Genomic DNA, 13,234 nt, shown 5'->3' with positions numbered 1-13,234 from the left:
CAATTCTCGTAATATACTATTTGGTATATAAATTATAATAAAAACTTTTCGAAACAGGTTGGGTTGCAAAAGCTCCTCTTGGCTGCTGACATACAACTTATACGCACAGTGTTTGCTTATAAAGCGTCTTTTCAAAAGTTTATTTTTAAAAATCCCAGAATGTTAATCAAGCCAATAAAAGAACAAGTCCAGCCAATCCCAGTTTTGAAATACTCCGGAGAGGAATTTACACAATAATTGAAAAGACATAGAAATACAAGACTAAAAAAAAAAGGTAAAATTGCAATTGCAGTATCAATAATAATAACAATATAAATATTAGCTGTTTAATGTTTTTAACCCAAAAATTAGTTCTTAAAAAAAAGTGCAAAAAAACAAAGCGAAAACTTAAAAAAAAAAAAATTCTCAAAAATTACAAATTTATTTAAAATCGAAATAAATAAAAATCGCGATTTGGATGGGAATCGATTTTTTGAGCACCCCCAGTACTTTTAGTAGTGTATCTGTGTTCATATTTGTGTGAACACAGAACACTCCATCGGCAGTCTTTTTACATGTGACTTTTGCTACACTTTAGCATATCTGTGTGCGTGTGTGTAGAAAAAATGTAGGTGTACCGCCAACTTTCTTATGCCTATACTCACCTCTAGTTGGTACCTAGCACCCAGTTATGATAAGCATTTCACTGTTGAAGCCGACAACAATGCTTGCTCTTGACAAGAACAAGAAAGTTTGATCATATTACGCCTATACTGGCTCACCTGCACTGGCTTCCTGTGCACTTAAGATGTGACTTTAAGGTTTTACTACTTACGTATAAAATACTACACGGTCTAGCTCCGTCCTATCTTGTCGATTGCATTGTACCATATGTCCCGGCAAGAAATCTGCGTTCAAAGAACTCCGGCTTATTAGTGATTCCCAGAGCCCAAAAAAAGTCTGCGGGCTATAGAGCGTTTTCTATTCGGGCTCCAGTACTATGGAATGCCCTCCCGGTAACAATTAGAGATGCTACCTCAGTAGAAGCATTTAAGTCCCATCTTAAAACTCATTTGTATACTCTAGCCTTTAAATAGCCCCCCTGTTAGACCAGTTGATCTGCCGTTTCTTTTCTTTTCTCCTCTGCTCCCCTTTTCCTTGAGGGGGGGGGGGGGGGGGGGGGCACAGGTCCGGTGGCCATGGATGAAGTGCTGGCTGTCCAGAGTCGGGACCCGGGGTGGACCGCTCGCCTGTGCATCGGCTGGGAACATCTCTGCGCTGCTGACCCGTCTCCGCTCGGGATGGTGTCCTGCTGGCCCCACTATGGACTGGACTCTTACTATTATGTTGGATCCACTATGGACTGGACTCTCACAATATTATGTCAGACACACTCGACATCCATTGCTTTCGGTCTCCCCTAGAGGGGGGGGGGGTTACCCACATATGCGGTCCTCTCCAAGGTTTCTCATAGTCATTCACATCGACGTCCCACTGGGGTGAGTTTTTCCTTGCCCGTATGTGGGCTTTGTACCGAGGATGTCGTTGTGGCTTGTGCAGCCCTTTGAGACACTTGTGATTTATTTGTGATTTATTTGTGATTTATTTGATTGAAGTATAAATTCTTACAGCACACAAATCTAAATACAGACACACAATTCTGAACACAGATACACAATTTTTTTTTACGTACGCACGCGAAAATTTAAATTACAAACGCCGTTTCCATATGAGTTAGGAAATTGTGTTAGATGTAAATATAAACGAAATACAATGATTTGCAAATCCTTTTAAACCCATATTCAATTGAATGCACTACAAAGACAAGATATTTGATGTTCAAACGCATAAACTTTATTTATTTTTTTCAAATAATAATTAACTTAGAATTTCATGGCTGCAACACGTCCCAAAGTAGTTGGGAAATGGCATGTTTACCACTGTGTTACATGGCCTTTCCCTTTAACAACACTCAGTAAACGTTTGGGAACTGAGGAGACACATTTTTTAAGCTTCTCAGGTGGAATTCTTTCCCATTCTTGCTTGATGTGCAGCTTAAGTTGTTCAACAGTCCGGGGGTCTCCGTTGTGGTATTTTAGGCTTCATAATGCGCCACACATTTTCAATGGGAGACAGGTCTGGACTACAGGCAGGCCAGTCTAGTACCCGCACTCTTTTACTATGAAGCCACGTTGATGTAACACGTGGCTTGGCATTGTTTTGCTGAAATAAGCAGGGGCGTCCATGGTAACGTTGCTTGGATGGCAACATATCAATCAATCAATCAATGTTTATTTATATAGCCCTAAATCACAAGTGTCTCAAAGGGCTGCACAAGCCACAACGACATCCTCGGTACAGGAGGATGTCGTTGATTGTTGCTCCAAAACCTGTATGTACCTTTCAGCATTAATGGCGCCTTCACAGATGTGTAAGTTACCCATGTCTTGGGCACTAATACACCCCCATACCATCACAGATGCTGGCTTTTCAACTGTGCGCCTATAAAATGGTTCTTTTCCTCTTTGGTCCGGAGGACACGACGTCCACAGTTTCCAAAAACAATTTGAAATGTGGATTCGTCAGACCACAGAACACTTTTCCACTTTGTATCAGTCCATCTTAGATGAGCTCAGGCCCAGCGAAGCCGACGGCGTTTCTGGGTGTTGTTGATAAACGGTTTTCGCCTTGCATAGGAGAGTTTTAACTTGCACTTACAGATGTAGCGACCAACTGTAGTTACTGACAGTGGGTTTCTGAAGTGTTCCTGAGCCCATGTGGTGATATCCTTTACACACTGATGTTGCTTGTTGATGCAGTACAGCCTGAGGGATCGAAGGTCACGGGCTTAGCTGCTTACGTGCAGTGATTTCTCCAGATTCTCTGAACCCTTTGATGATATTACAGACCGTAGATGGCGAAATCCCTAAATTCCTTGCAATAGCTGGTTGAGAAAGGTTTTTCTTAAACTGTTCGACAATTTGCTCACGCATTTGTTGACAAAGTGGTGACCCTCGCCCCATCCTTGTTTGTGAATGACTGAGCATTTCATGGAATCTACTTTTATACCCAATCATGGCACCCACCTGTTCCCAATTTACCTGTTCACCTGTGGGAAGTTCCAAATAAGTGTTTGATGAGCATTCCTCAACTTTATCAGTATTTATTGCCACCTTTCCCAACTTCTTTGTCACGTGTTGCTGGCATCAAATTCTAAAGTTAATGATTATTTGCAAAAAAATAAAAATGTTTATCAGTTTGAACATCAAATATGTTGTCTTTGTAGCATATTCAACTGAATATGGGTTGAAAAGGATTTGCAAATCATTGTATTCCGTTTATATTTACATCTAACACAATTTCCCAACTCATATGGAAACAGGGTTTGTATATACTGTATACATAATATGTAAATGTTACATATATGTTATATTTTATATTGCTACTATGGTACATTTTTAGTCTATTTTATACCGGCATTATCCTTTCCATCCTTTGTAACTGGGCTATTGTGTGGAACAATTTCCCTTGTGGATCAATAAAGTTTGTCTAAGTCTAAGTCTAAAAACAGACACACAAATTAGAACACATGCAGGCACGTAAATCTGATTATACACACACACACACACACACAGATTGAGATAAGCAAAATGTTTTGCTCTTTCCTTAAATATACCAACAACAAAAAAAGAAGTGCAACCAACCCCTGGCAGCCTGAGAAGCAGCAGACATGTGACGGCCATGATGTCTCCAGTTCTATCCATCGTGTATTCTTCCTCACTGCACACAGAAGGAGAAAGAAAGTATTTAGTTCCCAAAACGCACATCAGATGTATTTGTGTTAAACTATTTAAAACAGGTTTATTAATTAATCACAATGAAATGAGTCTGAAATGTATTTTCGGTTTGTCCTTATCTTAGGTCAACACACCGAGGCTTAGTTTTTATGCTGGATGCCCTCCCTGACCCAACCCTGGACAGAAATCAAACCCATGCCCCCTGCTGTGAAAGGCAGAAGCATGCACTACTTCACCAGGGATGGAGTTTGCAAAAGAATAATAAAACATAAAAGGAAAGTCATTCGTCATGCCACCAGATAGGTTTCCATCACAAGCTGTTGCAATCATGTGCAGATGTAATAAATGTTGGAGTGACTCAATAGGAAAATAACTCTTACTATACACATGGATAAAGTCATGCAATAATCCACAGGTGTATTTTATCCAGTTTAGTACAGTATGGCCATTAAAAAATAACTGCTGTCTATTCTTTCATGTTTTCCTACATTGTCTCTCATTTTACGTTTCCGTTTCAAGCTTCCCTCTCTGTCACCAACGTCAACCAGATGTTCAATTCTACTTGTCATCTTGACCCTCTCCATCTCCCTTTCAATACCAGACACATGCTTAAGACACGCTTCTATGCCCTCCATTCTCAAGAAACCTGGTTCATCCTCACCGCTTACCTACCTTTCCTTTCCATCCATCCATCCATTTTCTACCGCTTGTCCCTTTTGGGGACGCGGGGGGTGCTGGAGCCTATCTCAGCTGCATTTGGGTGGAAGGCGGGGTACACCCTGGACAAGTCGCTTACCTCATCGCAGCCTTTCCTTTTAGCGTCCCTTCACTGGCTCCCTGTGCGTTACCGAATACATTTTAAAGTCCTTTTATTTGTTTTTAAATGTCTAAACAACCTCGCGCCAACCTATCTCTCCGACCTCCTTCAGCCTTACTGCCCCACCCGATCCTTAAGATCAGCCGATCAGCTGCTGTTGACGGTCCCTGACACAAGGCTGAAGCTTAGAGGTGACAGAGCTTTCGCCGTTGCTGCTCCCAAGCTCTGGAACGACCTACCCCTGAGTGTTAGACAAGCCTCCTCTCTTCCTGTTTTTAAATCTCTCTTAAAAACATACTTTTATTCCATGGCTTTTAACACTGAGTGATATCCATCCTGCAATGGCGCCCCATAATACACCTGCTGTGATCCTGTTTTTATGTTTTTATTAATTCTATTTTAATGATTTATTTTTTATCGTGTTCTGTTTGTGTTGTGTTGTGTTTGCTCGGTACTCGTTTTATCTTTTAACCTGCTCATTGTACAGCACTTTGGCTACCCCTGTGGTAAATTTTAAATGTGCTCTATAAATAAAGTTGATTTGATTTGAATTTGATTCCTTTCCACAATGTTAAAAAAATAGTTGCATCTCAGCTCCAGACCCATATTTTTTTTTTTTTTTTTTTTTACCAACTGTGGTTACCTCCAGAGAACAGTAGCAGCCTGATAGTAAAAATCCTTAACGAGCTACTTTTGGCAGTAGATTCTGGACTTCTTCATTTCTCAGGGCTGCATTCGACACCACTATATCCCACAATATTCTCCATGCCTTGCAGACATCATCATTTAGTGATGGCACTCAGCTCATTACTGGTCTTTGCCTCAGATCACACACTTGTCACGTCTGGTGCTCCTCAAAGCGTCGTCTTATATATATATATATATATATATATATATATATATATATATATATATATATATATATATATATATATATATATATATATATATATATATATATATATACATGCATTAAAGATGCGTTAAAATGTAATATCGGAAATTATCGGTATCGTTTTTTTTTCTGTATCGTTTTTTTTTTTTTTTTTTTTTTTTTTTTTTTTTTAATCAAATCAACATAAAAAACACAAGATACACTTACAATTAGTGCACCAACCCAAAAAACCTCCCTCCCCCATTTACACTCATTCACTCTCATTCACACGAAAGGGTTGTTTCTTTCTGTTATTAATATTCTGGTTCCTACATTATACATCAATATATATCAATACAGTCTGCAAGGGATACAGTCCGTAAGCACACATGATTGTGCGTGCTGCTGGTCCACTAATAGTACTAACCTTTAACAGTTAATTTGACTAATTTTCATTAATTACTAGTTTCTATGTAACTGTTTTTATATTGTTTTACTTTCTTTTTTATTCAAGAAAATGTTTTTAATTTATTCATCTTATTTTATTTTATTAATTAAAAAAAAGAAGTACCTTATCTTCACCATACCTGTTGTCCAAATTAGGCATAATAATGTGTTAATTCAACGACTGTATATATCGGTTGATATCAGTATCGGTTGATATCGGTATCGGTAATTAAAGAGTTGGACAATATCGGAATATCGGATACATCCCTAATATATATATATATATATATATATATATATATATATATATATATATATATATATATATATATATATATATATATATATATATACTGTATATACTGTATATACTGTATGTATATATATAAATATATATACATATATTTATATATATATATGTATATATGTATATATATATATATATATATATATATATATATATATATATATATATATATATATATATATATATATATATACTGTATATACTGTATGTATATATATAAATATATATACATATATTTATATGTGTATATATATATATATATATATATTAAAAATAAAAAAAAAATCTCCTGACGATTGAGGGTAACCCCCCTCATGAAACAGGCCTGTAGAGATGAAATAGTCTTGTGATTTTTTTCCCACACATACATATACATATATATATATATATATATATATATATATATATATATATATATATATATATATATATATATATATATATATATATATATATATATATATATATATATATATATATATATATATATATATATATATATATATATATATATATATATATATATGGGGCGGCGTGGCGCAGTGGAAGAGTGGCCGTGCGCGACCCGAGGGTCCCTGGTTCAATCCCCACCTAGTACCAACCTCGTCATGTCCGTTGTGTCCTGAGCAAAACACTTCACCCTTGCTCCTGATGGGTGCTGGTTAGCGCCTTGCATGGCAGCTCCCTCCATCAGTGTGTGAATGTGTGTGTGAATGGGTAAATGTGGAAGTAGTGTCAAAGCGCTTTGAGTACCTTGAAGGTAGAAAAGCGCTATACAAGTACAACCCATTTATCATTTATTTATATATATATATATATAAAAAAAAAAAAATATATATATATATGTTTTACCTGCTGTTGTCAAACCATGGAGGCATGGCAGAGATATTTAAAAAACAATCTTACCTTCCTTCATACTTTCTCTAAACGAGGCGTTTGGAATTTGCTCTGACCTGTGACGTGTTGTGCTCTGTGACGTCAGCGGATATGTCCGTATACGGAACCAATGTCATTTGCTTTGACTGAGTCCGCCATTGTAGTCCGCGCTGTAATCAATAAGCTCCTTATTTTTCACTATCCACTTGTTGTGGGGCATACTGGCTCGTACATGCACATGCATCCTCCGCTGATGCCATTTCTAATATTAAGTAGTGTAGAGTTTGAACTTATATCTGTATACAACAAAGATGATGGGAAGAGGCCTCTGTTGAAGTTGAGCCTTGTAAATAAGACCACAAAACGGCGCATCCTGAAGAGACGGCCAGAAAGCGGCTTCAAGACGGTCTATAAAACATAATCTATGCAACAGTTTTAAAAAAGAACCACCATTATATGTCATGTAGACCACAAGGAAGTGTTTAAAATGTAGGAAATAAAACATAATATGACACCTTAAAAGGAATGAAGAAGAAAAAAAAAAAAAGGTCTCCAGCAGAAAGGGCACTTTTCACAGGTATGACAAAAGGGCAGATGCTTGAGTACCACTAGCAGTCTATCTGTACACCTGTGCCTGAAAATGAATGTCTAACATGCGCAACAAGGGATGTAACCATATGAACATTTCATGTCACAGTTATTGTGACCAACATTTATCCTGGTTGTCATTGTTATTGCAGTATTGTTGAATGTTCTCAAAAAATACTTTATTTACACACACACACATATATATATATATATATATATATATATATATATATATATATATATATATATATATATATATACATACAATTTACAACCTATCATGTGTTTCGTAAACTATATATATATATATATATATATATATATATATATATATATATATATATATATATATATATTGTATATATATGTATATATATATATATATATATATATATATATATATATATATATATATATATATATATATATATATAGTTTACGAAACACATGATAGGTTGTAAATTCCTTTGTGCTGGCACATACTTCAGAGTGTGTGTTGTTTTGGGTGATGACTGGTGGAATGGTGGATGGACGCATCACCCATAGGGTCCCCCTGGGTCACTGGGCGTTTTGGCCTTAACACTAGACACCCTCTTCAGTGGTGGCCAGCCACAGGGTGATCGGCCCCGGACTTGCGTCAATCCCAATTAATCATGAGAGTTGCTTGGAGTTGAGCAGCAGACTTCTCATGGGACTATGCATGGCAATAAGGCGCTTTTGGTAGCCATCCACAAGCTTCTGGCAAGCTTCTGGTTGAATTTTTTACCACTCCTCTTGACAAAATTGGTGCAGTTCAGTTAAATTTGTTGGTTTTCTGACATGGACTTGTTTCTTCAGCATTGTCCACACGTTTAAGTCAGGACTTTGGGAAGGCCATTCCAAAACCTTAATTCTAGCCTGATTTACCCATTCTTTTACCACTTTTGACGTGTGTTTGGGGTCATTGTCCTGTTGGAACACCCAACTGCGCCCAAGACGCAACCTCCGGGCTGATGATTTTAGGTTGTCCTGAAGAATTTGGAGGTAATCTTCCTTTTTCATTGTCCTATTTACTCTCTGTAAAGCACCAGTTACCAGTTGGCAGCAAAACAGGCCCAAAGCATAATACTACCACCACAATGCTTGACAGTAGGAATGGTGTTCCTGGGATTAAAGGCCTCACCTTTTCTCCTCCTAACATTTTGCTGGGTATTGTGGCCAAACAGCTAAAAAAAAATGTCCCCCTCGGCCATCAGGCGCATGAACAATAACGAGATCTTATAGTTCAGTTACAGCTCATGTTATTCTATTCTGTGTTATATGTGTTTTATGTTGAACAATTGCACCAAGTAAAATTCCTAGTTTGCGAACCCGTTCTCAAACAATCGCAATAAAAAATATTCTGATTCTGATTCTGAAAAAAAAAAAAAAAAAAAAAAATACTTTTTTGTTTCATCTGACATCACATTGACAAAGATAAGACCTTCTGGAGGGAAGTTCTGTGTGTAAATAAAGTATTTTTTGAGAACATTCAACATTACCGCAATAACAATGACAACCAGGATAAATGTTGGTCACAATAACTGTGACATGAAATGTTCATATGGTTACATCCCTTGTCGCGCATGTTAGACATTCATTTTCAGGCACAGGTGTACAGATAGACTGCTAGTGGTACTCAAGCATCTGCCCTTTTGTCATACCTGTGAAAAGTGCCCTTTCTGCTGGAGCCCTATTTTTTTTCTTCTTCTTCGTTCCTTTTAAGGTGTCATATTATGATTTATTTCCTACATTTTAAACAGTTCCTTGTGGTCTACATCAGTGGTCCCCAACCTTTTTGTAGCTGCGGACCGGTCAACGCTTGAAAATTTGTCCCGCGGACCGGGAGGGGGGGGGGGTTGATTTTTTTTTTTTTTTTTTTATAAAGAAATACAATCATGTGTGCTTACGGACTGTATCCCTGCAGACTGTATTGATATACATTGATATATGGTGTATATATTGTGTTTTTATGTTTATTTAATAAAAAATAAAAAATACAATTTTGTTTTAGGTACAACCAAAAAAAAAAAAAAAAAAAACGGTTTTTTTTTTTCTTTCTTTTTTTCTTCTTTCTTGTGCGGCCCGGTACCAATTGGTACCCGGTGGTTGGGGACCACTGGTCTACATAACATATAATGTTATGCACCTTCCCTTTATTTCGAAAATCCTCGAAAAAATTGTCGCACAGCAGCTAAATGAACACTTAGTGTCTAACAATCTCTGTGAACCTTTTCAATCCGGTTTCAGGGCAAATCACTCTACGGAGACAGCCCTCGAAAAAATGACTAATGATCTACTGCTAACGATGGATTCTGATGCGTCATCTATGTTGCTGCTTCTTGATCTTAGCGCTGCTTTCGATACCGTCGATCATAATATTTTATTAGAGCGTATCAAAACACGTATTGGTATGTCAGACTTAGCTTTGTCGTAGTTTAACTCTTATCTTACTGACAGGATGCAATGCGCCTCCCATAATAATGTGACCTCGGACTATGTTAAGGTAACGTGCGGAGTTCCTCAGGGTTCGGTTCTTGGCCCTGCACTCTTTAGTATTTACATGCTGCCGCTAGGCGACATCATACGCAAATACGGTGTTAGCTTTCATTGCTATGCTGATGACACCCAACTCTACATGCCCTAAAGCTGACCAACACGCCGGATTGTAGTCAGCTGGAGGCGTGTCTTAATGAAATTAAACAATGGATGTCCGCTAACTTCTTGCAACTCAACGCCAAGAAAACGGAAATGCTGATTATCGGTCCTGCTAAACACCGACATTTATTTAATAATACCACCTTAACATTTGACAACCAAACAATTACACAAGGCGAATCAGTAAAGAATCTGGGTATTATCTTCGACCCAACTCTCTCGTTTGAATCACACATTAAGAGTGTTACTAAAACGGCCTTCTTTCATCTCCGTAATATCGCTAAAATTCGTTCTATTTTATCCACTAGCGACGCTGAGATCATTATTCATGCGTTCGTTACGTCTCGTCTCGACTACTGTAACGTATTATTTTCGGGTCTCCCTATGTCTAGCATTAAAAAATTACAGTTGGTACAAAATGCGGCTGCTAGACTTTTGACAAGAACAAGAAAGTTTGATCATATTACGCCTATACTGGCTCACCTGCACTGGCTTCCTGTGCACTTAAGAAGTGACTTTAAGGTTTTACTACTTGCGTATAAAATACTACACGGTCTAGCTCCGTCCTATCTTGTCGATTGCATTGTACCATATGTCCCGGCAAGAAATCTGCGTTCAAAGAACTCCGGCTTATTAGTGATTCCCAGAGCCCAAAAAAAGTCTGCGGGCTATAGAGCGTTTTCTATTCGGGCTCCAGTACTATGGAATGCCCTCCCGGTAACAATTAGAGATGCTACCTCAGTAGAAGCATTTAAGTCCCATCTTAAAACTCATTTGTATACTCTAGCCTTTAAATAGCCCCCCTGTTAGACCAGTTGATCTGCCGTTTCTTTTCTTTTCTCCTCTGCTCCCCTTTTCCTTGAGGGGGGGGGGGGGGGGGGGGGGGGCACAGGTCCGGTGGCCATGGATGAAGTGCTGGCTGTCCAGAGTCGGGACCCGGGGTGGACCGCTCGCCTGTGCATCGGCTGGGAACATCTCTACGCTGCTGACCCGTCTCCGCTCGGGATGGTGTCCTGCTGGCCCCACTATGGACTGGACTCTTACTATTATGTTGGATCCACTATGGACTGGACTCTCACAATATTATGTCAGACCCACTCGACATCCATTGCTTTCGGTCTCCCCTAGAGGGGGGGGGGGGGGGTTACCCACATATGCGGTCCTCTCCAAGGTTTCTCATAGTCATTCACATCGACGTCCCACTGGGGTGAGTTTTTCCTTGCCCGTATGTGGGCTTTGTACCGAGGATGTCGTTGTGGCTTGTGCAGCCCTTTGAGACACTTGTGATTTAGGGCTATATAAATAAAGATTGATTGATTGATTGATTGATGGTGGTTCATTTTTGAAAATGTTGCATAGATTATGTTTTATAGACCGTCTTGAAGCCGTTTTCTGGCCGTCTCTGACCGGGGGGTGGGGAGGGTGGGGGGTGGGGGGGCTTGCCGGGTGGTATGGTATTTTATTTATTATTTATTTTTTGGTAAAAAAAAAATACAATCATGTGTGCTTACATTTCCCTGCAGACTGTATTGATCTATTTTGATATATAATGTAGGAACCAGAAATATTAATAACAGAAAGAAACAACCCTTTTGTGTGAATGAGTGTAAATGGGGGAGGGAGTTTTTTTGGGTTGGTCCACTAATTTTAAGTGTATCTTGTATCTTGCATCTTATGTTGATTTAATACAAAAAAATTAAATACAAAAAATAAAAAAGGCTTTTTTTGTGTGTTTTTTTATTTCTTGTGCGGCCCGGAACCAATGGATTCACGGACCGGTACCGGGCCGCGTTCCGGTGCTTGGGGACCACTGGTCTACATGACATATAATGGTGGTTCTTTTGTCAAACTGTTGCATAGATTATGTTTTATAGACCGTCTTGAAGCCACCTTTTCAGGATGCCATCTCTGTTGTATACAGAAATAAGTTCAAACTCTACACTACTTAGTATTAGAAATGGCAACAGCGGAGGATGCATGTGCATGTACGAGCCAGTCTGCCCCACAACAAGAGGATAGTGAAAAAGAAGGAGCTTATTGATTATAATGGCAGACTCACTCAAAGCAAATGACATTGGTTCCATATACGGACATATCCGCTGACGTCACAGAGCAGAACACGTCACAGGTCAGAGCAAATTCCAAACGCCTTGTTTAGAGAAAGTATGAAGGAAGGTAAGATTGTTTTTTTTTTAAAATATCTCCGCTATGCCTCCATGGTATGACAACAGCAGGTACCAATAGGTAAGAAAAGTTGGTTTTGTGTAATATGGCACGTTTAACAATTACTCGATGTCATCATGTCCTCACAAATATGTTTTGATGTCTGGCAGGGCATAGAGGGGTTTTGAATACAGGCTTAAGGAAATTCCACACTAAATTATTTTTTTTGTCATTCTTTATTTAACTGTTTTAGATGGATATATAGTAATTCTCTTTCTTTCATGTATACCTTTTTATATGCAAAATATTTGTTCTTGTGTTTTTCATGTAATGTTGAGTTTTTTGAGTCTTGTGTGACGGACCGCAGGAATACTATAGTGGCTACCAGAGGTGGGACCAAGTCATTGTTTTGCAAGTCACAAGTAAGTCTCAAGTCTTTGCCCTCAAGTCCGAGTCAAGTCCCGAGTCAAGACAGGCAAGCCCAGAGTCAAGTCCAAAGTCAAGACTGGAAAGTCTCAAGTCAAGTCCTAAGTCCTGCATTTTGAGTTTCGAGTCCTTTCAAGTCCTTTTAACCACAGACTAATATATTAACACAGATTGTGTATGCTTTTCAAACGCTGTATTTATTTATTAAAACAAGTGCATTTTAAATTGCAGGAAAGAAAATTGTGCTGACATTGCACTTTATAATAGCACTATTAACCAGTCAT

At 38.4% G+C, this 13,234-nt stretch overlaps 1 protein-coding gene across 1 annotated transcript in view; it reads right to left on the bottom strand.

Annotated features, from left to right (window-relative positions):
* LOC133610902 (glucagon receptor-like) overlaps window positions 1-3,743 on the bottom strand; it is a 57,879-nt gene extending 54,136 nt beyond the window's left edge. The window contains exon 1 of the mRNA XM_061967639.2: window positions 3,684-3,743. Coding sequence (XP_061823623.1) covers window positions 3,684-3,743 — 60 coding nt within the window. The remainder of the gene's footprint in view (window positions 1-3,683) is intronic.
* Between the last annotated feature and the right edge of the window lie 9,491 nt (window positions 3,744-13,234).

The sequence above is a fragment of the Nerophis lumbriciformis genome, linkage group LG11 (genome assembly GCF_033978685.3).
Source record: "Nerophis lumbriciformis linkage group LG11, RoL_Nlum_v2.1, whole genome shotgun sequence".
Classification (NCBI taxonomy): Eukaryota; Metazoa; Chordata; class Actinopteri; order Syngnathiformes; family Syngnathidae; genus Nerophis; species Nerophis lumbriciformis.
Note: the sequence above shows the minus strand (reverse complement) of the source record. Positions and strands in the feature narration are given on the sequence as shown.